The sequence below is a fragment of the Canis lupus genome, chromosome 4 (genome assembly GCF_048164855.1).
Source record: "Canis lupus baileyi chromosome 4, mCanLup2.hap1, whole genome shotgun sequence".
Classification (NCBI taxonomy): Eukaryota; Metazoa; Chordata; class Mammalia; order Carnivora; family Canidae; genus Canis; species Canis lupus.
The window spans coordinates 21,944,068-21,969,752 of NC_132841.1; the positions used below are offsets into that span (position 1 = coordinate 21,944,068).

The window sequence follows — 25,685 nt, forward strand, 5'->3', positions numbered from 1 at the left end:
AGAGAAGTTAAATAACTTGCTTAAGGCCCCAAACTCATAATGAGCAGAGCCCAGGTTGGAATCCAAGTTTTTTTTTTTTTTTTTTAATTTATGATAGGCACACAGTGAGAGAGAGAGAGAGAGGCAGAGACACAGGCAGGGGGAGAAGCAGGCTCCATGCACCGGGAGCCCGACATGGGATTCGATCCCGGGTCTCCAGGATCGCGCCCTGGGCCAAAGGCAGGCGCTAAACCGCTGCGCCACCCAGGGATCTCCCAGAATCCAAGTTTTCAAAAAGAGTGCAAGAGTCCACGGGGGGAAGGGGCCAGGCTGGACACAGAGGGGGCAGCTGGGCTAGGGCTTGAAGGGTGGGCAGGATTGAATGAGGGGAGAGGGCACTTGTGGCTGGAGGGAAGTAGAGGCCAAAGAGTAGGGACAGGATGCCAGACCAAGAGCTGGGGGCAGCAGGAGAACTGGAAGGTTCTGTCAATGGCATCTAGAATGGCACCGTCCAGGCCCAGATCCTGAGAGTGCAGTCGTCTTTTTTTTTTTTTTTTTTTAAGATTTTATTTATTTATTTATGAGAGACACAGAAAGAAAGAGTGGCAGAGACATAGGCAGTAGAAGCAGGCTCCATGCAAGGAGCCTGATGTGGGACTTGATCCTGGGACTCTAGGATCACGCCCTCGGCCAAAGGCAGGTGCTCAACCGCTGAGCCACTCAGGGATCCCCATGAGGGTGCAGTCTTGCAGGGAGTTTAGAACACCAAAGCCTGGAGGACCTCTCAGCCCATCTGGGCCCAGGGAGACCTGTGGGACAACCAAGCTGTGCTTCTGTTCCCCACTTTGGACCACCATGTGGCGGAGTCTCTACTTAGGAGTGTGCATGTTGTGGTTTAGAGTGTTCTGGGCCACCTGGATTCAGATCCCAGTTCTGGCATTTTCTAGCTGTGCATCCTTGGGCAAATTAATCCAACTTTCTGTGATTCAGTTTTGTCATCTGTGGAATGGGGGAAGTAATATCACCTATCTAATGGGGCTGTTGTAAGGCTCAGAGGAGTTAATTCAAGGCTCTCAGAGCAACGGCTGGACACAAGAGCAGACGCCAACAACCAGGAGCCAATGCCATGACACAGAGGCTCAGGGCTCAGCTGCCCTGGATGCAAACATCCCCTGCACCTTGATCCAACTCTGCGAGCAGCCCATACAGCATGTGACCTCCCACCCCACCCCAGTCCAGGACAGGACCAGGGCTTCACCCCTGAGTCCTGCACAACCTCCAGCCAACAGTAATGGCAAGAACCAACTCCTCCCTCTTTTGGGTGCCTTGCATTGGGAAGATGGAGGGTTTTCTGTTTTTGTGCTTGTTTTGTTTTTAATTTTTGACCACTTTGGCATGTTATATGCATATTTTTAACTTAGGTAAATGGTACTTTGTTATAGATCTCATTCTGTTGTTTTGTTTTTTTTAATAAGCACTGAAAAATTTTTTGAGATATACGTACAGCAACATGCCTCAAATAGGTAAATTACAAATAGATAATACAAATAGGTAAATACTCCGGTGACCAGATCAGGCTATGATACACTTCAAGGATTCCCCTAGGGCTCTCTTGTGCCTCTTTCTCGTTAATCCCTCCTTGGCTTTTCTCACCACTGATTCACTTGCCTGCTCTTGAACTTAATACAAGTGGAACCTACTTGTATGTCTCGCTTTAGACCTTTAGTGTAACAATTTTACACTTGGGGACATTTTAAATATAATTTTCTCAAGTTACTCTTTTTACCTTTTTACTTGGAAATAATGTCTTATAAAAAGCTGCAAAGGTAAAACCCGTACAGAGAATACCACATAACCTTTCACCAAGATTCACAAATTGTTAGCATTTTACCCTCTTTGCTTTATCATTTGTACCTGCTGCGCCTTCTCTGGACACAGACACACAGACACACATACACACTTTTTTCCTGAATTATCTGAGGATAATATACATATGCCATGGCCCTTCATCCTTATTTCACTGTGTATTTCCTTTTTTTTTTTTTTTTAAGATTTTATTTACTTATTCATGACAGACAGAGAGAGAGAGAGAGAGGCAGAGACACAGGCAGAGGGAGAAGCAGGCTCCATGCAGGGAGCTGGACATGGGACTTGATCCCAGGTCTCCAGGATCAGGCCCTGGGCTGAAGGCGGCACTAAACCCCTGAGCCACCCGGGCTGCCCTCACTGTGTATTTCCTAAGAATAAAGACATTCTCTGCCATAACCACAGCTATGGATTTTGTAAGTTGATAGAACCCTTACCTAACATATGGCACATATTTCAGTTTTCTCAGGTGGCCTAATCATGTCTTTTCTAGCAACCCCCTCCAGTACAGGATCCAGCGGTCACATGTTGTCCTGTCTCCTTGTACTCCTTTCTGTCTTTTGTGACACTGACATTTTGGAAGAATATCAGGACCATCATCTCTGTCTTTTTAATAGAGTCCCATGTTTTGGGACGCCTGGCTGGCTCAGTCGGTATAGCAAATGACTCATGATCTCAGGGTTGTGAGTTTAAGCCCCAAGCTGGACGTGGAGCCTACTTAAAAAAAAAATCCTAGGGGCAGCCCAGGTGGCTCAGCGGTTTAGCACCACCTTCAGTCCAGGGCGTGATCCTGGAGTCCCGGGATCGAGTCCTGGGATCGAGTCCCACGTTGGGCTCCCTGCATGGAGCCTGCTTCTCTCTCATGAATAAATAAAATCTTAAAAAAAAAAATTGTAAAAAAAAAAAAAAAGAGCCCCACATTTTGTGGTTGTCGGGAGCTTCCCCATGATGAAAGACTGCCGAGGTGGTAGGTCTAGGGGTATCACACCCGAGGCACACAGTATCCCATCCCTGTCCCTCCTCATACGTGATGTTAACTGTCATCACCCAGTCCAGGCATTAATTTCTCCACTGTGTAATTACTGTTTTGTTTTTTCCCTCCTTTGTAACTTAAAAGAAGTCTGTGGGGACACACTTTAAGAGCCTGTAACTATCTTGCTCCTGTCAAAATTAAAATCCATCACCCCTAGATTTAACTCCTGCTGATTCTTGCCTAATCTGCTGCAAATTGACCTTCCAACTCCTGCAGCACCTTAGCATTTTACTGTAGGCAAGAGCCTTCTCTTCTCTCCCATTTATCTAATGGACTCTCATATTTCTAGCGGCTTATAGTTCCTTGCTGTATTTCATCATTTTAGTGCTCAAATTGCCCCTGATCCAGCTAGCGGGAGGCCCTCTAATCTGGCTCCAGGGTCTTGTGATGAACCCCGCTTCCCCCCACTTTAGATGCACTTCCTGACTTTGCAATAAGGCTCATCTCAAAGCTTTGCTGCCCCAGCCCCTAGCATCAGCCATCAGGAAGTCCTGCTTCCTCTCAGTGAGAAGGGTATAGGGCCAATACTAACAGTGCTGGTGACCAAACCATGTTTTACAAGCCACCCAGGAGGCCCAGTGTACATCTGATCTATCTGCTTTGGACTGCTGCCTAGAACACCATCCTGTGTCCTCCCACACTCTCCCTCTCTACTGTGCCAGTGATGGACAGCCAGGTGGCCTCTGTCCTTAAGGGTCGGTGTGACAATGTCTTTGGGTGTATGCCCAGTAGCAGAGTTGATTGCTCTGTCAAAGGATATGTGTGTATACTTCATCTAATTGATCTCTAGAGGGACACCTGGATGGCTCAGTGGTTAAGCTCTGCTTTTGGCTCAGGGCATGAGCCTGGAGTTCAGGGATCGAGTCCCACATCGGGTTCCCTGAGGGGAGCCTGCTTCTTCCTCTGCCTATGTCTCTCTCTCTCTTGCTCTCTCTCTCTGTGGGTCTCTCATGAATAAATACATTTTTAAAAAATTGCTCTCTAGAAACCATGCTGAGTCTATGAGGAGCTCTAGCCACCCTAGTTTCAGAACTTTCAAATGAGGCTGCCCCAGGTCTGCCTGCCCCAACCTCCAGGCTGATGAGTCCTTGATCTTCAGCAAGAGTTCCATGTGTTCTTCTCTTCCCATTGCCCTGGAGTTGCCCAGTGAGGGGTGGGCAGTACCTGGGGCTCCACGGCCCAGGGAGAGGGTGAGCAGGACCCACATTGGGCTCTGCTGCCCCCCTTTGGAAAACTAAAGTGCTTCCACAATGGAATCCTCTGAAGACATCTATTCCCCTCCTTTGTGGACTTGGTGAGTGGGACATGGCTACCTCCTTGCTCTTCCAGGAGAAGGGAAGGGGAGGCCTGTCACTCAAGTTTACAAAGCACTTCCATATTTGATCCTTCCCAGAGCCATGGAGTGGAGCACCACAGGGGCTCCTCAACCCACTTTACAGATGAGGCAACTGATGCCCCGGGGCTGCTTGCTCATTCACAGCATCCACCCAGCACTTAGAGTCCAAACGGAGCATCAGCTGATGCTTGTTGTGGGAGGGGAGAAAGCAACTCAGAGGCCTTAAACCTGCATCAGTTGGTGATAGGGTACCCATGGTGGCGGGGGGGGGGGGGGGGGGGGGGGGGGGGGCTCTTCCCTCCAAAGCCATCTGCCCAAGGTGCTCCTAGCAAAGTGGGAGTTTGCAGCCATTTGGGATCTCTGCCAGTGGGTCAGTGGTTTTTGTTTAACCAGTGAACATTGAGGGCTTGGTGACCTAAGCTCTTTAAGTTTCTAGATCCTCACAGCAGTCCTGTAGCTGAGTACCATCTTCTCCCCATTCCTTAGATGAGGAAAATAGTGGAGAGTTTGGTAGCCTGGTCGTGGTCACACCCATGGAAAGTGCTAGAGCTAGGATATGAAGCCAGGGCCGGCTGGCTTGAGTCCGTGCTTCTCATGCACCCTCCCACTGAGTTAGGGACAAATGGAGCTAGGCAGGGCTAGGCAGGGGGCCACGGAATCAGGCTCACGAAAATCCCAAAAATTTGGAGATGAAAGGAAACCAGAGATATATAAACCAGACCATCCTGTCCCAGGTGCCAGAGGTGGGGTCTTGTTACAACAGCTACTTGTGACCAACAAAGAATTACCCAAAAAGGACCTTAAAAAGGAAGTAAGCCATTAAAGGTGTTATCATTAGTCCTTACTCAATGGTGATATCAATAGATATGTTAAAAGATTTAGGTTCCCAGGTTGGCTTTCAATAAAAGACCAACCTTACAAGCCCTCAGTGGCAACCCTGTTAGGACCCATCTCACTTCTGAGAGCTTTCTCTCTATCTTTGCTTAATAAAGCTCTACTGCTTTATTCAATCTCCTTTGTCAGCGAGATTCATTCTTCGCCTCTGTGAGAGAAGAACCAAGCTCTCCTGTATCACCACCTGGCCCTCCAGCCTGGAATCCCACCCCCCCAGGCCTCCACCAGCCAGGAGAACCCTCCAGATTCCCTTAGTAACAGAAAACAGAAAACAGCCTTCCTGCAGGGCTCCCGGGGCTCCAGCAGGAGTGGGTGGCTTTCCGACCCTGGGCAGGTCACTCACAGCTCTCGGGGCCACCCAGCCAGGAGCAGCTCCCTCCCACAGCCCAGGGGAAGCCAGGGACACAGAATTTCTGAGCTCCCTAAGGCCCCCTCGGCAGGTGTGGCATTTTTGCTGACCTGCCCTGAGAGAAAGGGCTTCCTGGAGATTTCTCGGATTCATTCCAGAATCTTCCATGCCTCCTTGTTCTGCTCTGGGTCACAGTGCAGAACAAACCTGTCCCTTCTCGTTCATGATAACGTTTCTGAAACTTGCTGCCCAAAACGTCTTTTGGGGTGAATGCAACCCCAGAGCCTTTACTTCATGTGGTTAAGTGTCGGGGGGGCGGGGGCAGTTGGGGTAGGTGGTGGTTAGGATGCTGAACAGAGCTTTGGCATCAGAAAGAGAACTTTCCCGGTGCCTGATGGTTGCCCCAGGTGGGATCTCTGAATCTGGGCTATCTCGCCTGTGAAATGCAGGGAGACCGTGAAGGCGAGGGGATGACGAGGGGGTGCCGCGATGCCCCGCACAGTGCCCTGGCCGCCCTTGCTCCCTCTCACGGGTCTGGTCCCTGCGCTGAGCCCCGCAGCCCAGCACCACCTCCGTGCCCTGGGACAAGCACCCCGGCTTCAGCTTCGGGCCCAGGGCTGAGCTTGGCCAGCCTGGCCAGCGGGGTCGCGGAGCTCACCAGATGACACGGATGGAAGACCCAGCGCCGCAGAGGTGCTGAGCCCCAGACTTCCCTGCCGGCGCCACGCTCCCCGAGCCCCCCATGGATCTGGGAAACAAAGGCGGAAGGAAATGCAGATAAAACTAAATGTTCAGATAACCTGCAGCCCATTGACAAACACTTGAGGCCGGCAGAGTAGCCAGTTCCTCCAGGAAGCTCCTGTCTGCTGTTAATGCCTCGCCAGAGGGAAAAAGAACCTTGGCTTGACAATAGCCAGGCCTCAGCTTTCCCCAGAATCTTCTCTAGCATATGAAGATCCTTTGGAAACGTCCCTTATCTTTACTTCTTCAACCCCCACGTATGTAGACTCCTCACAACCCTGGGGCTGCAGCTCCTTCTGCCACAGGTCCTGTCTCTCTGCTTTAATAAAACCACCTTTGTACAGCGAAGACGTCTCAAGCATTTTTCCTTGGCGCCTCCGGACCCCACCGACTTCACCGACAACCCCAAACGACATCCCCCACCACTACTCAGAAAAGGTTAAAGCCCGGGACGTGGCCTCCGTGGAGAGAACCAACCTGAAAGGCCCTCAGGTACTTCCTCCTTTTCACGGCTTGCTGGTCAGGGGCTGCACAGATTATGGCAGAGGGGCCATCAGGGCTGGGCGGCAGCCGGCAACTGAGGCACAGTGGGGGGGACAAGTCTGACCCAGGCCCTGGGTGGCCGGGCTGATGCGGAGACTGAGGCCTGCTCGGTATGCGGGGGAGGCAAGTGCAGGAGTCCTGGGGCTGGAACAGGGAGCCCACCCTCATTGGCACTTTGGGGGACCAGGCTCAGAGCTCCCTGAGGTCCCAGTGTGCTTTTTTTCTGGGGCTCGGGAAGGCAGGGGCTCTTCTCTGTCCTTGAATCCCCGGGGCGGCGGGCAGGGACTGGTCAGCACAGACCGGGAAGGAGGTGGTGCCAGGGACCCGGAGCCCAACCACACTGAAGGCTCCGGTGGAGAAGGAAGCAAAGCCAGGCTTTTCCAGAACTCAGGGTTGGGAGCCGACTTCCTCCAGGGAGGGGAGGAAACGAGATGCACCGACCCCAGTCCCCACCCGCCACCCAGTGCTCTCCCCTGCTCTCGACTGTCTGCTGATGTCACGGTCCCCCCTGCCAGCAGACTCCTCCCTACTGCTCAGTGGGCTCAGTGGGCCGGCACGGCGGGAGGGGGGCTCGAGGGGCTGCCCACCGCACTTTAGGGCTTCCACGTGAGCTGGGCCCCCATTTCTCCTGCCCCACAGCTGGGAACAAAGGGGCTCCTTAATTGGAAGCTATACCGTCTACACTAATTGGCAGCAGCTCTGTAAAGGTCATGGCCACCAACACAGCCAGCAATGGGGGTAGGGGGTGGGGGGGTGACACCAGGCTTTCTGCCCCAGATCACTCAGATAAGAAAACCCCTTTGCATTGGGCTTTGAAGAGCTAAAGTCACTTCACAGTGTATTGCAACCTGCATGTGACACAGAAGGGCATCAAGGCCCATGGGGGTGGAGCACCTTGTTTCTAACAAAAACCCATTTTGTAGATAAGAAAACAGGCTCCGATTCTTGGTGCTGACGATTCTCTAGCTCTACTCCAGCTCCCCTGAGTTTTTCAATTCAAACGAAAAGCCTGACTTTTGGGCTTCAATGTTCGACTCTCATGGTCTTGTTTAGAATCCTGCTAAACGGTTTAGCCGGAACCCTCCACCCTTGATATCTGATTGGGTTCTTCGCGCTCCACCGTCCCCCAGGTGATGTCCGCTTACCCCGGCCTCCTGCTGCAAGAAGCCTGTGAGGTCAGTTCAGCCTCACTCACCCCCTTTTGTAATTTCCATCCACTGCCGCCCATGCTGCCTTTGGGATTGAGCCTGGTTCTGCACTGAGGTCTCTTCTCCTCTGCTGCAATAGTCTTGCTTTTACAGCTTTCACTACTGCCCAGCTCTGGTTTTTCTTTGACAGGTCACCAAGACTGTGAGTGGTGAAGGCCGGACAGTTCCTGATCCCAGAGTCCTTGTGCTTCATCCTACAACACTGAGGGTCAAGGCCAAGGCCAGAGCTAGTCTCCATCCAGCGGCCCCTCCTCACCCCACAAAGGTAATCATGATGGGCAGGTTTTGCTGAGCAACTCACTAGGGCTGGACCCCGGGCTGAGGGTGACATAATCTCAACTGTCAATACAGCCTCAATTCAGAGATGGGGGCTGAGGCTCAGAGCTGCTGTCACCTCATCTCACCTGCCACTGGGGACCACTGGTCCTGACTCAGTTTCTCCAGAGGGGGTTGGACTAGGACATTCCTCTCTCTGGACTCCTGACTCCCCCATCCCCAAGGGGGAGAGTGGCCAGTGACCTACAGAGTGGCCAGGGAGGCCAGTGGCCTACAGAGTTGCTGGTGTTCATGAGAGCAGCTGGGAAGGGGGGGGGTGATCTTTCTGTGAGGTCCCTGCAGTAGGTCTGCTGGATGTGACATGAAGACCAGGTGCGGCCCCGCCTTGGAGCAAGTCCCCACGACTCCAGGCTTAGAGACAGCAGTGCTACTTGAGTTCCCAGCTGTCATTCCCAAATCTACTACCAGGCGGGCCTCTCCAGGGTCTGCAATGCTCTCCAAACCACTCTGCCACAGACAGTGACGGCTTCTCGGGTACAGACCTGGGAGTAGGTGTAGCTCTTTGCCCTGATGTAACTGCTCAAGTCACAGACACAGCTCGGAGGAAGAAGCAATGGGGCCACCAGGCTGTCAAAACCAGTGGACTCAATGAACTGGAGCAACCAAGCTAGCAAGCATAAGCCCAAGAGGCCAAATAGAAGTTTCTGGATAAGGCTTAAAAGCACAAAATTTACACTCACAGCATCCTGATGAGAGAGAGATGGCTGGAGGGTGGAGGTGGACATGAAATGACCTGCATTTTGTGGATGGGGAAACTGAGGCTGGAAAGGTTAAGTAAGCTTCCCAAGGCCACAAGACACATCAGCAGCATGAAAGTAATAGAAGCTAATCTTTGGACTTTGGCACATGTGGAGAAGAACAGGGCCTCCAATCTCCCTTCTCCCGAGGGCCACACCCCAGTTACCATCGGGTGACGTCCTTCTCACCCTCATATTCCAGCACTAAGGCTGCCTCCTCCATCATTCCCTGTGGTCCCCAACCAAATGCCCAGAACACTTTACACCAGACACGCATCATGCATCGTGCTCTGTGCCCAGTCAGTGTGCTTGCTCACCCTGTAAATGCAACACCTAGTGCAGTGCCTACAGGGGGCTCAATAACTCTGTTGGGTGGATGAATGTTTTTAATTTTTTTTTTTATGATAGTCACAGAGAGAGAGAGAGAGAGAGAGAGAGGCAGAGACACAGGCAGAGGGAGAAGCAGGCTTCATGCACCGGGAGCCAGACGTGGGACTCGATCCCGGGTCTCCAGGATCGCGCCCTGGGCCAAAGGCAGGCGCCAAACCGCTGCGCCACCCAGGGATCCCTGGGTGAACGAATGAATGAATTTTTTGGCTCCTAAACTAGATTATAAGCTCCTTCAGGCTTGGCACCACTTGCCTAAGCAACTCTGACCACAGCACATTCAAGAGTTGGGGCCCTTGCCCCAGCCTGACTCGCTCTGTGCCCATCTGCCAGTCGGAACCAGGTGTCTGTGCACCAAGGTTGTGATAGGTCACAGGCCCATTAGCACCAGTCAGTCAATTCAGAAAATGAGAAAACACTGATGTGCAAAACCAAAACCACCCATGTCCCACCATCTAGAATCAACCACTGGCAGTGTGCTGGCATATGGTCTTCCCGACTTAGCAATCTGCATGTGTGCCTTGGTGCATCTAGATTTGAAAAATGGCCTCCTTGATTCTATGCCATCATGGGCTTTTCTCAGTGATGTATCATAAGTATCTTTTCAGGCTGGAAGTCCAACATTTTCATGACTGGGTCGTAGCCCATGGTATCCAGAGGAACATTCAGGTTTCCAATTTTCACTATGACAGATGATGAGAGGCAGAGTCCACTGGGCTCTGGGGTCACTTCATCTCTCAGCCTGTGACTGCAGAATGTAGGATGGGAACTTCTAGAATCCTTTAATGAAGCCAGAGTAATGCTCCTCCAACTTTCTCAGGGCCCCAACTGCATGATTATGATGGTGATGAACTTCCACAGTGAGGCCACACAGAAGCCCATGGTGGAGAAGAAGACCCCCCAATCTGAGCTGGACACCATGAATGCAGGATGGATGGGGGCACAGTCCACTGCATCATCCTGTCCCCTCGAGGCTGCAGCTGGGGACCCCATACCCTGCCTGACCCTCCTCACACTGCAGACAGCCAGCCCAGGCTCTTGCCTATGTCTGGAAGCTTCAAGTAATCAATAGTAGAATCAGAGTGGGCAGTATTTAGAGGAAATTACTTCCCTGAGGTCGGCTTGACCTTATCTACCTCACTCGTCATTAGCACTACTGCCTAGCAAACCTGTTTTGTGCCAGTGGGATCTCTGGAGACAGGATGATCAAACGATCACTCCAGAGCACTAGTCTTCACACGTGGTGCCCATAGTCTAAAAAGACCCTGAGAAGAGGAGGGGTCTGGGCCCAGGGAAGTGGTAAAGGAGACTGAGGGAGCCTCCCAGCACAGAAGCCAGCAGAGACCAGCTCTCTGATTTCTGCTTTGGGTGGGGCCAAGCCCCATGACCTCTAAGGTCCCTTCTGGAATTAGGGTCTGAGGCTCCCCACCCTGGTGGCCCAGGATGCAAGTTGTCTGGCTTCCCTGGCAACACCATGGCGCCCCATACCCTGCTGCAGGCTGGAGTGCACTAGAGAGTTTCCATGCAGCTGGCTGTCCCACCTCTGACCTGGGCAATCTCCTGTGGCCAGAATTCTTGGTTTTGCAGGACTCTGGGGAGTGTGGAATCTGCACCTTTGGGACACCTCACAATGGCACCTGGAGTGCTGGATAACGATGCAGGGGTAGCGCCCCAGGCCTGCTGCCTGAGGTTTGTGGACCTCTCCAGGTGACTGGACACACAGTCGAGAATCCAGGCTGTCCCCATCCCTCAGGCTTGATGCAACACTTGGTGCCTGGAAACCTAACCAGCCAAGATCAAGGATGCTGTGCTAAGCTGAGCCGAGCTTCATGTCACCACTCAAAATGCCACAAGAGACAAGCAGACAAACTATGGTAACCTAGCAGGACAGAGAATCATGCCTATAATAGGAAAGCTCATGGGGCACACTCATTCACATCCCTCACTCATGGCTGGGTCTGTCACTCTCGAAGGCTTGGAAGGAGCCAAGCGGGGGCAGTGGCTGAGCCTTCCCTACCCCACGGAGCCCCACACTGGGGGTGTGAGGTGGGGAGGGTGGGGCAGGAAGGACATGGAAGTAGCCCTTGCCTTTGGGAGGCACAGAGGACAAGGCATGCCCCTCATAATCCTGCAAGCTGAGTCCCACGGCCCTCGGCCCTCGGGGAAGACTGGATCAGCAAGCCCCCTGCTGAAAGAGAGTCCATGGGGGTGGGGGGAGCAGACAGGGTAAAGACCCGGTCCTTAACCTCTGATCTGCCATTTCAAGTTGTACAACCTAGGGGCACCTGGGTGGCTCAGTGGTTGAGCATCTGCCTTTGGCTCAGGTCATGATCCCAGGGTCCTGGGATCGAGTCCCGCATTGGGCTCCCTGCAGGAAGTCTGCTTCTCCCTCTGCCTCTGTCTCTCTGTGTCTCATGAAAAAAAAAAAAAAAAAAAAAGGTGTGCAACCTCAGGCAGGCCCCTTAACCTCCCTGGAGCTTCACCTTTCATCTTTCAAGGGGTCCTCTGCCTCATGGAGACACAGGGGCCATTACGGAGGGGCCGTGAGGTGCACCCCTAAGGAGGACAGGGATACCAAGCTGTGGAGAGTGCAGCGGGCGTCCCAGTGAGAGGACAGGGAGTGCAGAGTGTTAAGAATCCACGACTGGAACAGCAGATGGTGGCTACCTTGGTGGTGGTGAGCACAGCGTAACGTGTAGATGTGTGCATTCGCTATGTTGTACACCTGGAACTAAGGTCCTATAGTGCGTCAACTGTACTCCAAAAAAAAAGAAAGAAAAAAAGAAAATCCGTTAATGAACCTAGAGACACTTTTTTCCGCCCTTCACTACAAGCTTCCAGGAAAGGGACGCCTGGGTGGCTCAGAGGATGAGCTCCCGCCTTGGGCCCAGGGTGTGACCCCGGGGACCCGGGATCGAGTCCCGCATCGGGCTCCCTGCATGGAGCCTGCTTCTCCCTCCGCCTGTGTCTCTGCCTCTCTCTGTGTCTCTCATGAATAAATAAATAAAATCTTAAAAAGAAAAATTAAAAAAAAAAAAAAAGCTTCCAGGAAAGAAGAACAAAGGAGGAGAAAAGTGCCTGCCGAGAGCCCTCCTTGCCATGTCCGGGTTGGCCAGCAAAGGTGGGCTGCCAGGCGCCTCCTGCCGCGCGTCCTCAGGCCAGGCTGATGGGCAAAGACGATCATAATAATTTTCTTCATAAATGACTCAGCCTCGCTGGCTGCTCCGGAGACAGCTAAAAAAGTAAATGAAATTGCCTGGCCCTTGCCTGGCATTTATCTTCCCAGTCAGATTTCCGGTGGTCTCTGCACCCCCCCTCCATCCCTGTGCCTATCCTTCCTCCCTGCTGAAGTCCCTACTCTCCCCCCACGGCCCCCTCACTGGGCCCCCGGAAGGCGCCTCCTGAGCCCCCACCCGGCCCCCAGCGAGGTCTGGGGCGTGGGGGCGGGTCATGGGACTTGCAGATGGAAAAGTGATCACCTCCCCTAAAGGTTCTTCTCCCTGGCGTGGGGGACAGAAGTGAGAGTGGCGCCTTGGAAAATCCTCCTCTGTGCCTGCAAACTGAGGTTGCCAGGCCTAACTCTACAAAACTTCCTGCTCAGATTTCCGACCACTGTCAGAACTAAGACTTCCCTTACTGTCGGAAAAATAAGAAGCAAGGCTCTGAAGATAACCACCAGGTAGGAATGAGCTCTGCAGCCTCCCCTACCCCCGCCCCCAGGGAAACCAGCTTCTGGGAAACAAAACTTGGGTTGAAGGTGGTAGTTGGGGCAGCCCGGGTGGCTCAGTACTTTAGCGCCGCCTTCAGCCCAGGGTGTGATCCTAGAGACCCGGGATCGAGTCCCGCGTCGGGCTCCCTGCATGGAGCCTGCTTTTCCCTCTGCCTGTATCTGCCCCCCTCTCTCTCTGTGTCTCTCATGAATACATAAATAAAATATTTTTTTCTTCTTCTTTTTTTTTTTTTTTTATGATAGTCACAGAGAGAGGGAGAGAGAGAGAGAGGCAGAGACACAGGCAGAGGGAGAAGCAGGCTCCATGCACCGGGAGCCCGACGTGGGATTCGATCCCGGGTCTCCAGGATCGCGCCCTGGGCCAAAGGCAGGCGCCAAACCGCTGCACCACCCAGGGATCCCCATAAAATATTTTTTTAAAAAAGAAGGTGGGAGTTGGGGAGAGTGGTCAGGATGCTAATGACAGCAAGGAGGTGGAGAGAGCTGAGCCAGCGGCGTGCAGCCTAACAGCTCACAATCTACTCCCGGAGGAGGAAAATATCCCACATATCCCATGTGTAGCATCTGCTGATGCTTTGTGGTGCAAATACTCCCACCAGGGCCAATTTCCAGCTACTAACCTGACTGAGCACCCCAGCAGGCCAGTGGGGAGCCGAGCTGAGTAGCCCACCCCAGCAGGACTGCAGGCTCCTGCATGAAAGGTGCTGGTGCTCAGTCCAACTCCACACTTAAACTAGGATTCTCTGGCATAAACTTGTGCTCTGGGCACCAGCCCACTGTTTTATCACCCCTATGTTCTCAGTTGCTTTTGGCTTCTAGAAGTTCCTTGAGAAAATGTTAGGTAAGCTTGCTGTGCTACAGGGAGGAGAGAGGATTTTGTGGGCACTTTGGCAGCAGAGCACCATGCCCAGGGTCCAGTAGGGTCAGTGTAAAAGGGGAGTCCCAAGGGAAAGATGCAAGTCCACAGAGCTCACTCCTGCCACCCTTCCAGCCAAGTGTCTGCTGTCATGGCCAGGCTGTTGCTTTTCTCATCCTGATAAAGCTACAGACACACATAGCAGACAGACGCTGGGAAGAAGAGGAAAGTTACAGCTTCTTCAGGATGGAATGCTGGTGTTGCTGGAAGGTCTGGGTCTAGCTCAATGGTTCTTTTCTTTTTTAAGATTTTATTTATTTATTTGACAGAGACAGCACAAACAGAGGGAGCGACAGGCAGAGGGAGAGGGAGAAGCAGACTCCCTGTGGAGCAGGGAGCCCGGTGTGGCACTGGATCCCAGGACCCTGAGATCATGATCTGAGCTAAAGGCAGACACTGAACCAACTGAGCCACTCAGGCGCCCCTAGCTCAATGGTTCTATCACGCCTGCTCTTTCGAATCATCTGGGGAGTTTAAAAAATCAAAATCTACCATCAGAGATTCTGATTTAATTGGCATGGAGTGTCGTCTGGACACGAGGGCTTTTAAAAGCTCTCCAAATGATTTGAATGTACAGCTAGCTTGAGCACTGCCGGTCTTCCCAATGTCGTTTAATGGGAGAATTTGGCAAAAATACGCACATAGCACTTCCATCCTGGGATGCTGCCCACCTGTTCTGCTCTGTGAGGGAGAGCTGTCAGGAGCGAGGCAGATGGCCCACGTGGCCTAGGGAATCCTGCCTCACTACCTAATACCCTTCTCTCCACCCCACGGGAGCTTCCTTCCAACTAAAGTTATTTGCTTCCATTGTGACTTCATTGTGGCTTTTTTTTTAAAGATTTATTTATTTATTTATTCATGAGACACACACACACACACACACACACACACACACACAGAGGCAGAGACACAGGCAGAGGGAGAAGCAGGCTCCATGCAGGGAGCCCGACGTGGGACTCGATTCTGGGACTCCAGGATCATGCCCTGAGCCAAAGGCAGATGCTCAACCGCTGAGCCACTTGGGTGTCCCTCACTGTGGCTTTCTATCTCTCCACAGCTCTATGCAAAAATCTCTCCCCTACACAAAGTCCCAAAGAGCTGGAGTTCTGGAGCAAGACTGTTTGGGCCTGAACCCTGGCTCTGCCTAGGCAGCGACCTAGACCCATGGCCTTGGCCAAGTCACTCAACTTCCCTGCGCCTCTGTTTCCTTACCTGGGGAGGAGGACGATACCTGCCTTCCAAGGTTGTCATGAGGACTAAACAGGAGCACACTTGAAAAATGCTTAGAGATCAGATGTGAAGTAAATGGTCACTGAGTATCAGCTAGTATTAACGGACCATGCCACGAGCTCCAGGACCCCAGAGAACGTGCTTTGTACATCTCTGTCTCCAGCACAGAGCTTGGCACACAGCAAGCTGTTCAATCAAATGAACCACTGGTGAATGAATGCACATTTCCAATGCCTCGATTTGTGTCTGTACCCCTGCAGGCCTTGTTCCCTGAGTAAGGCACCTGGCAAGGCTGAGCTCTGAGGTTCAGAGCCTAGGGGCTGCTCTCCAGCACTCTGGACAGGGACAGGAGACTGGCTGGAGACTGGCCGGCTGGCTAATGGAGCGTGCAAGTGTTTTATTTTAAACAAACGTCAAATAACTCCTTTCTTGCTGTTTCCCTGTGTGCTACCAACAGAATGCCAAGAGCATCCTGGATAATTGGAGGTTCCGAGTAATCAAGGCTTTACCACACAGTGGTTGGCACAGAGAATGTCATTCCATTTGGGCAGAGACCAAGTGTGTGAGAGGTCTTTTGCCCAGAGACTCACTTGCTCACTCCCTGTGGGCAGACACACATGAGCTCCTTTCCTCCCATGTCAAAGGGGGGCATGTCTAACTTGCACTAATTGCTATTAAAGCCTGTTTGTTTACTGCCAGCCTTTCCGTCATCCAGGCTCCGCGGGCGGTCAGTGCTCCCTGTGTTGTGTGTCTGGTAATTACCTCCCAAGCCGCCTGCCAGCTCGAGGGATGCCTGCACCGACTGCTTGCTACCCATGGCACAGCATGGTACTCTGTTGTGCTGGACAAGGGCATGCCGGGAGAGAGCATGCATCTGCTGTGGCACTCTGGCAGCTGCCATGTGGAGGGCAAGTCATTCTCCCCTGGGTCCTGTGACAGGGCAAGGCTCAGACTGCTACAGGTGGCCGTGCTCAAGAGAAATCCAAACCCAGTGCCCAAGGAGGGGACTGGCTCTGTTTCTCCCCAGATAGGTTTGGAGCTCCAGGTCCAGACTCAGGAGAAAGGTGCCAGGGGTGTGACTTTGGCCTCCCAAACCTGCCAGCCTAGTCAAAATCTTGCCAGGCTTAAAGCTGCACATGGTGATTGCTCCCTTTTCTCAGCTACTAAGTACCTGTCTCAAATATCTTCCTCACCAGAAGCAAGAGTGGTACTGGGAATGGTACAGCAGCCTGCTTCAGGGTGCTGGTGGGGGGTAAGTGGAGTGGATTTCAAGGGACCTGGGTGGGTGCCACAATTTTTTTTTTAATTTTTTATTTATTTATGATAGTCACACAGAGAGAGAGAGAGAGAGAGAGAGAGAGAGAGAGGCAGAGACACAGGCGGAGGGAGAAGCAGGCTCCATGCACCGGGAGCCCGATGTGGGATTCGATCCAGGGTCTCCAGGATCGCGCCCTGGGCCAAAGGCAGGCGCTAAACCGCTGCGCCACCCAGAGATCCCGGGTGCCACAGGGGCTGGCCACTCAGAATCCTCTGGAAGGACAATTTGGGCAAACCTTCCTTGGCTAGTTGAGCCCTGTCCTCGATGCTGTGGTCCACTCCGTAGTCTCTATCCAATTCTTTAGCTAGGTCCCTTGGCTCCTCTGTCCTGGTCCCTGGGTAAGTGCAAGTGGCCCAGCAGGTAGCATGTGGTCAGGACCCCAGGCTGGCTGAATGGCAGGAGGACAAGCAACTGGTGGGGAGCGACCGCAGTGAACCCAGTCAACCCAAAGGATGGAGCCGTCCTCCCCACACTGCAGCAGGGATGAAACGGGTGCACAGAGGTGAGGCGACTTGCTTATGCTAATGATATAAGTGGGGCTTCAGGCCTATGCCTTTCCTGCTAAAAACAGACTCTGCTTTTGCTATCACCACGGGGGGCTCCCCTTCTGTCCAGAGTGAAGACAGGCAGGCAGGCCTGGGAAATTCTAAGAAGCCTTCCCTGCTTGTGGTTCAAGCTGCCTCTTGGGCCCAGAGGAAGTTCGGAAGGCAGCTGGTGAACAGTCCCACTATGCCCCTGCCTGGTCTAAGAGGAGGCAGGGCCTTGCGTCCAGAAGCATTTGCTTTGGCCGAGATTCTCTACTTGCTGCTTCCTCACCCTACTGAGCATTGGTGGGTCTGCAGGGTGGGCAGCAAGCCTGACCTCTCAAAGCCCTTGAGGCCTTGACATAGCCTCTTCCTAGCCTGGCAATTCAGATCACCCAGGATCAGAGCCTAGCTAAACCCCAAGTGGTACATGGTGGAAAATGGAGGAGCTCAAAAGATATAGCCAGCTGATTCCACAGGTTACTTTTACAGCTCTGGACACAGGCCGCTGACTGACGGAGCAGTATGTTGGCATCGGAGGGTTCAAAGCACACCATTTACTCAACCGTGGTCAGGTTAGACCAGCCTCTCCCCAAGCAGAGCCTGGAAGCCTCATGGCGAAGGGTGAGGAGGGCGAGAGGCCGGCTTCTCAGCTCTGACCTGTCTTAGGGGCTGACAGGCCTGTCACAGCAGGCAGCGAGCTACAGGAGGTCTGTCTGCTAACCAGCCTCTAGCGAGCCACCAGCAAATGAGGCCTTGCAGCATGCCCTCTCCCGGAGGAGCTTTCTCTGCAGGTTCAGGGCTCTTTCAAGGGCTGGGCAAGGTAGTGGGCAAAAGCTATTGCTTTGTAACCTGCCAACTTATTGATGGGTGCCTACCAGACAGGTGGCACCTGCACCTGTCACTTCATGTAGCTCTCCTATTGAAGGAGCATGGGATAGGCTTGGGGACACTGAAGATATATAGGCTTGGATGACCAGAGACCTGGGTTAAAATCCTGATTCTATCATGTCCTCGTGCAGGCTGCTTGACCTCTGTGAGCCTCTCTTCTCAGCTGTCAAGTGGTGATCATGCTTCCTATCCAGAAGGGACGCTTAGGCAGGTTAAACAAGATCATGGCAGGAGAGCTATGCTAGGCACCTACAGCAATCAGGTTTTGAAAAGTCTCTGCACTTCTTTTTAGGTCAAATAGAGTATCATTTCCACCTCTGCTTGTCCAGTTTTCTATGTTTAAAACAACATTTTCTGGGCCCTAGTGAAAGAACTAGGGAGACTCCCCTCCCATTCCACCAGAGGGACAAAGGGCTGTGCTGTGGAGAAGGACCAGTCCCGCCCATTCTGCCTCCTCCAGGAAATCCTCCTAGGCCCACCTCCAGGTACTGGAACTGGAGTTCCATCCCAGTACCCGGAACTGGGATGGAACTCCAGCGCATCAGCCTTCTCGCCACACAGGTGAGTTCTGAGAGCACCCAGAGCCTGCAGAACCTCTCACTATGGGTAGAGCCCTCAAAGAGAAACAAAGCCGCATTCCCTCTGCCCCTGTGACACTGATCAATTCATTCTGTGGTACCAGGTGAGGCTGGAACAGCCATGTGAACATCCCAGGAGGGCTATCCTGAGGTCCTGGCATCTGTGCCCCCAGGCTAGGACAGTGGAGGCTGCATTCTGGTGGATCTCTTCTCTTGACAGAGGCCAGAGTGAAGCTGCGGCTCCCTGGAAGGATCTGCCCTCCCTTGCCTGCTGGAGAAGGGCGAGGATGGTACGATACAGGGCCCAGGCACCCTGTGATACACTGGGTCATGGCAGGGGTGTAGGGGACCCCTGGGCCAGCCATGCTCCCTCCAAGTCCCCATGGTGCCCCCATTCCCATCTTTGTATTGCAGGGACAAGGATCCTGTACTGACGGATAAGGGCTGGAGCCATGGTCCAGGTAAACTATACCAAAAGACTGAAGCCCGGGGTGAGGGTCTAACACAGATTCTCAATCAGCACACTGCTGTCTCTGCCTAGGTCGCTTGTTAGAAATGTAGGTTCCTGGGCCCATCCGCAGAGGTTCTGATTCAGTAGGTCTGAAAAGAGAACCTGGGAGGCTTCCTCTCTAGCCAGCACTCCCAGGGGATTGGGATGTGGGATCTGTGGCCTGTACCCTGTGGCATTCTGTGAGGCTTACAGAGCAGTTGTGCTTGGGTGGGAGGGGTGGGACAAGAGAGTAGCCTGCAGCCCGGAGATGCACCTGGTTATTTAGGAAAAGCCCCCCCCCACACACACACACCTCACCAGCACTTCCTAGCCTGCTGTGTGCACAGAAATCACTTGGGGACCTTGCTCAGTTGCAGATTCTGACCCTGGAGGACAGAGGGTAGAGTCTATGGCTCTGCATTTCTAAAAAGCTCCCAGGCGATGCCCATGCTGCTGGTCTGTGGATGAAGCTTTGAGAAGCCATAGCCTCGGCGGGGGCTTCAGCATGGAGCCGTATCACCGGTGGGGGCAGCTTGTTAAAACAAATCGCCTCCTCCCAATTTCTAACTGAGGAAGGGCCTGGGAATGTGCATTTCTTTCTTTCTTTCACCCAGCATGGAGCCCAAGTCAGGGCCCTGAACTCAGGACCCTAAAATCAAGACCTGAGCTGAGATCGGAGTCGGACACTTAACCAACCAAGCCAGCAGGGCGCCCTGTGAAAATACATTTCTAACAAGTTCTCAGGTGCTGCCCCTGAGGCCCTACTTGAGGAGATATGGCCTTCCACGGTAAGAGGCGAAACAGTATGGAGCAGGATGAAATAGCATCCCCATGTGACTTAGCTTTTTCAAAGTGCTATTGTTCTATTAAATTCTTAGCAAGAGCTTGTTTTCCTATGATCTCTGGCTCCCTCTGGAACACTGGGAAAAACCCTGGTGAGTTGAGAGTTATGGAAAATTAATTCCAGATTAACTGAAAGAGTCCCCTGCTTAGCAAAATGAAGTCTCCTAAGTACTTAATTTTCTCCTCACCCCCCACACATTCTGGGATACAGTGAAAGACCATGCAGGATCGAGTTCTAATGAGAACTTCATGTGGCTCCTACCCAACCTCCTTCAAGTCACATGTGGCAGCTGCCAGGGTGAGAGACCTGGCTTCTGGGTTTTTTCAGAAGATGGGTGATCCAGCATATTGTCATTGTCATTCAGACCAAATACCTCCACCTCCTCTGAAACCCCTCCTGGGCTCTCCTGGGAGCCCCACCTCACAGGGACACATGGCCAACCACAACTATGTCCTGGTAGCTTGTCTCCAGGACGCCTTCCACAGAGGAAGAGGCAGAGGAGTGAGACGTCTTGATCTGTGCTACTTCCCATTCACCTGAACCTGGCCCAGACCCACAGACTGTGGGGTGGGGGGCCAGGGGTGTGTGTGTGTGTGTGTGTGTGTGTGTGTGTGGCCACAGGCAGAGAAAACGGTGAGACACAAGGAAGGACTTTCAGACTGCGCATGCAGGCTGGCAGCATGGGTGAGGTGGGATGGGCAGGGATAAACAGGTGGCACTGACCCTGTCGTCTGATTCTATAGTCAGGTGGGTGGCAAGCTCCTCCCCTCAGCCGAGGCCTCCATGGCCATCCTCACTCCACCCCCACCAGTCACCAGGAAGGTGCCGAAGGTTGTGGCCATGGATGGAGAAGAGAGGAGGGAAGGATGTATTGTGTGGCTGGCAGTGTGAGCTGGGGGGGGAGGCTAAGGAGCTAGGCTGGCCATGAAAAGACCCCGCATCTCTGCAGGACATCTTAAGGGAGTGGCTTCTGATACTTCTTCATGGTGACCCACCGTAAGAAATACGTTTTACATCACAAACCAGTACATACAGCTGCGCATGTACATAAACCTGAAATGAAAGTCACAAAGCACTAGTACCATGCTACAGGTGTACTTCATCACACACTGGCCTCAACCTTCCCACCTGACTTTGTGACTCATGAGTGGGTCACAGCCGGCAACTGGAAACAATCCGCTGTATTGTGTGTCAGTCATTTCAGAGGGCCTTTGGTGCTTAGGAACTTCTGCTTCACTCAGGTCTCTGAGCACCCGAGGACGTGCTGTAGGGCAGACAGCACGCTAGGTGCTGGGTGGAAGCAGGGGGCAGGGCAGCTCCTGGGATGAGGCTATAGAGATCATGCGCGTGGACCGGACTATCTGTACCAGGAATGGCAATGAGGCCACCAGGGCCACCCGGACACATGACCTGAGGACACTCAGCTATGGGTGAGCACTGAGGTCCAGCAGCAGCACCACCACCTGCTGGCAGCTGGCATCACAGAGCAGACCAAGCGTCCCCAGCTCTGTCAGCCTACGTACCCTATTGAGGGCCCCCTCCTCTGTGAACTGGAGCCCCACTGTGGCCCAGAGTGGAGGAAGATTGGGTGCAGCACTGCTGAGAAGGCAAAAGATGACAGAGCTGTCCTTGCTCTCCCCGCCCCCCCGCCCCCGGATGCTTCCTGAGCCCAGGTTGGGGGCATCCTTAGGGGCTGTCCCTTCAGACTGAGACTCCTTCTGATGCACTTGGGAGCTTGCTTTGGAGCTACTTGTTGTCTTCTCGCTGAACTAAAGCTTTAGAGCAACTCATGCATCTCAGATTTATTTCTCAGAAAAAAGAAAAATGTTTCCAACACCTTCTGTGGGCTCTGAAGGGGAAAAATTAGCCACTCTTAAGACATCCTAAGCTCCTACTACAATTTTCCTAATGAGATTCTACAGGAGATAAGCTACAGCTGGCGACAGGTGCAGAGCTACTTCCATAATGAAGGACGACGCAGTCCTCACCTTCCTCACCATGATCACAGCCCCCTCCGTGCAGCTGGGCTATGAAGGTGAGGGCCCGGCCTGCCATGGCTTCGGGAGTTAGAGGTGATCCAAGTAAGCAGGATGGATCAGGAGAGGCAGAGAATGGAAGAGAGGAGACTCCGGCAAGGGAACAGGTGCTGCCTCCACGTGCCCCTTCTCTCCATGTGGGGCATGTGGGAGGACAGAAGGAGGCCCCAGTGCCCTCGGAAAGCCCTCGTGCAGTGGCGCAGGCCCTGAGATCAATGGGCACTTCTGGGAGCCTCCGTGCACTTGGCAGAAAGCAGGTGCCTCTGCTGCACAGGAGTGGCCCCTGCATCTTGGGATCCCCTGTGCCTGGCCCAGGCTGGCACCAGGAGGCTCTGCTACAGGTGGAACTGGCTGGGAAATAGCCCAGGGGTTGACTGACATCTCTTTCCTGGCTCACCTGGCTAGGTGCACAGCAGACACTTGGCCATGAAGGTGAAGGGAAATCCCTTAGAGCCTAAGTTTCTACAGCTATCAAATGGGCCTTGGGCCTGTGCATGAGCATTCTTGATAAACTGTAAGAGGCTCCCATGTGTCGTTATTGCTGTCCCTCAACAGAAAGGAAGAGATATCTATACAACAGAATGAGTCAAAACAGCGGATGCCTGGGTGGCTCAGTGGTTGAGCGTCTGCCTTCGGCTCCGGGTGAGATCCTGGGGTCCTGGGATCGAGTCCCACATTGGGCTCCCTGTGAGGGGCTTGCTTCTCCCTCTGCCTATGTCTCTGCCTCTGTGTCTCTCATGAATAAATAAATAAAATATTTTTTTAAAAAAGCTGATCTTTATTTTGGGAACTGTTGCTGTGAAGGGATGTTGTTGGCCTTGGGGAGGGAAGGGATTGGGGGATCTGTCCCCCCTTGTACGCCCCACTTTGTACCGCAGCCAGCATGGAGGGGGCAAAGCTCCCTTCCTGGGTGGGGATTGGGGGAGAACTCCTGTTTAAAAGCTGAGAAGGAGCTGGGGCTCAGACAGGTGACGTGAGTCTACTGAGGCTGCAGTGGGGAGGTGGGGAAGCCAATGGCCGACACTCCTCCTGACCTGCCTGCCCGCAGTTACATGCCCAGCTCTGGTCTTGGTGTCAGCACGTAGTAGCCCCTGCTTGGGAACCGCCCCGTTCGGATAGGCAGCAGGAGGAACTGGCTGCATCAGTAATGGTCTCAAGAATAAGAGGCAGGGGAGGGAAGGCGCAGCAAGGAGGGCCTGGCCGAGAATGAAGGGCTCAGGGCAAGACCCCAGATAGTGAGGGCAGCACGGGAGGGAGAGCCTCGGGGTGAAAAGGCACTTCTGGGCGTGCCTCTTCCAGCTGAAGACAGCACGAGGGCTCAAGTGACAGAGGGGCCAACCCAGGGGCGAGGCACACAGTGATCCTGGGTCAGACAAGAAACCTCATCCAAGGCACCGGCCCGAGTTTGAGAGTCCTGGACGCTTCTATCATCTCCCTGTGCAACCTGATGCATTCTCCTGACCTCTCTGAGCCTTAGTTTACTCATCTGTAAAAAAGTGGATCTCAAGCCTCAGGGGTAAACTGATCCCACGCCCCCTCAGCCAGGGCCAGAGTCCTGCTGGCAGCACTGCTGACAGACGGGATACTCAGCACCCCATGCAGAAGGCAGGCTACTCTCCATCTAGCTCCAAACCACTGGAGAGCCATTGCTTTTAGTCAAATGGCATAATGGCTGTGAAAGCAATTACAAAAATAAAAGCGGCACTGAAGGGGGTTATTATTGGCACTGCCAACATCAGAGGCAACATGAGGGGGCACCAAACAGGGCTGAAGATGCACTTCTGAGGGAGCCAAGGCAGCCGGAGGAGGGGGCCGAGGAGGAGGGGCACAGAGGGGCCCTGCTGAGAGCTGGTTCTCTCTGGGGAGATCCCTGGGCAGCTGGAGAGGATGCTCATGTGGAACTGCCTCAGGAGGAGGAGAGGACCACTCCCTGGGCCTGCCCTTTGCAGAAGGCACTCTGAGCCTGCGGTGGGAGACCCCCAGGTTCCCTGGGGGGAGCGTATCTGTGCACTGCGAAGCATGGAGAGGCTGCTCTGGACACGTCTGCCTAGCGGTGCCTAAGTACTAATGGTGAAGGGCTCATGATGAAGGCCAGGGAGGGAGACAGGGTTTGTGGGGGGACTTAGGTGGAAGCAGACATATACTGGGTCCAAACTGGAGAGTCTGGGAGGCAGCCCAGACCGGCAAACAGAGATGCAAGACAGAGCTTGTAAGCCACGGTGGTCTGCTGGCTCAGGGCAGGTGGTGAGGACACTGGGGCCTCCTACCTGCCAGGTGAAGGCAGCTGTCCAGCCCAACCTGCAGCAGGTGGCAGGGCCTCATAATGGCTCCCCTTCCAGGCCCAGTGGCCTGAGCTCCAGGGTCTCCGACCTTGCCAGCATGTCTGTGAAAGTCTGACTGCAGAGCCCCACGTGTGGGCCCCGGGAGACCAGAGGGAGGAATGGCAGATGGCAGGAGGCACGGGGGCCAGAGGGCTGGGGCCACTCACCCACGATGTTGTTCTCTTCCAGGTTGATGGTCTCCAGTGCTGGCAGGGTGGTGAGCTGCTCAGGGAAGTCACGGAACTGGTTCCGGGAGAGGTCGATGGCCTGGAGGTGCCGCAGGGTGCTGACCTCGTTGGGGAGGCGGTGCAGGAAGTTCCCTTCCAGGTGGAGCTCTGCCATATGGGGGGAAGAGAAAAAGGGCTGAGAGGAGGCAACCGACAGATCACAGGGACAGTAGCGCCTGGGCCAGGAAGGCAGCAAGGTCACCCCAGTCATAGGCAGTTCCCCACCTAGGGACACGTTCCATGTATATGCAGGAGGGGGTCCTGCCCCACTATGTCAGCAGGGCTCCCTGCTTTGGGCTCTCCTGCAGAAGCGTGGCCTAGACAAAGGGTCGGAGAGCCTGGCTCCTCCCTCAGACAGGGCATTGACTCTGGGCCTCAATAGGACAGGTCAGGGCGGGCAGTCCCTGCTGCTCAGCTGAGGGTCCTGCTTTCTAGCACTCTCCCTGCTCCTTCTGGGTCACATGTCCCCGCTCCCCTGCTGAACCCCAGCTGGCTGGATGAGCGTGGGGTTGCGCCCTATGGCAGGTGGCTGCTCTGAAAGCCGACTAGACCAGCGACAGAGCTCAGGGGAGAAGGTGAGCTGGGCCCAGTAGTCCCTCTGCTGGGCATGGTGGAAGCTAAGCTGAAATGCTGTGTTTTGGAAAGAGAAGCCAGGGAGCTCTGGGGGGCAGGCAGGAGGGTGGGGTGGGAGCCCTGGGCAGGGAGAGGAATGGCGGGCAGAAACCAAGAGTCAAGGGGGAGGTAGCGTAAAGCAGGGTTGAATAGCGGGGGATCTGGGGCTCCCACTGCCTGCTTCAAACCCCAGCTGTGCTGCCTCAAAGCTGTTCCCTCAGTTATTTAACTGTGTTCATCTCAATTTCCCCATCTGCAAACAGAGACTAATAATACTACTACCTGCCTCGTAGTGCTGGTGGCTGGAGCGGTCACTGTGTCGGCGAGGGTAAAGCACGTGGTGCGGTGCCCCGGCACACAATAAGCATTCATGCACGCTGCTGTTACCACCACAGCACGGGGTTGTGAACATCAGGGCTATGCAATGTGCTTATTAGCCCATGTCTTGCACACAGTCGGTGCTCAAAAACACTGGGGAAGAACGTAAGGCAGCAGAGGAAGCCAGCTGGCAGCAGCAGAACGGGAAAGCCTGAGATAAAGAGGCTGGGCCAGCAGAGGC

General features: G+C 53.7%; 1 protein-coding gene and 1 long non-coding RNA gene across 3 annotated transcripts in view; one reads left to right on the top strand and one right to left on the bottom strand.

Annotated features, from left to right (window-relative positions):
- Window positions 1-25,685, bottom strand: part of LRRC20 (leucine rich repeat containing 20) — an 84,825-nt gene that overhangs the window by 3,501 nt on the left and 55,639 nt on the right. For both annotated transcript variants that reach the window (XM_072823440.1, XM_072823441.1), the window contains one exon: window positions 24,455-24,622. In XM_072823440.1, the coding sequence (XP_072679541.1) occupies window positions 24,455-24,622 (168 nt within the window). The remainder of the gene's footprint in view (window positions 1-24,454; window positions 24,623-25,685) is intronic.
- Window positions 18,155-19,933, top strand: LOC140631971 (uncharacterized). Its single transcript, XR_012029496.1, has 3 exons — window positions 18,155-18,886; window positions 19,011-19,057; window positions 19,701-19,933. It is a non-coding gene; the product is annotated as an uncharacterized lncRNA (long non-coding RNA).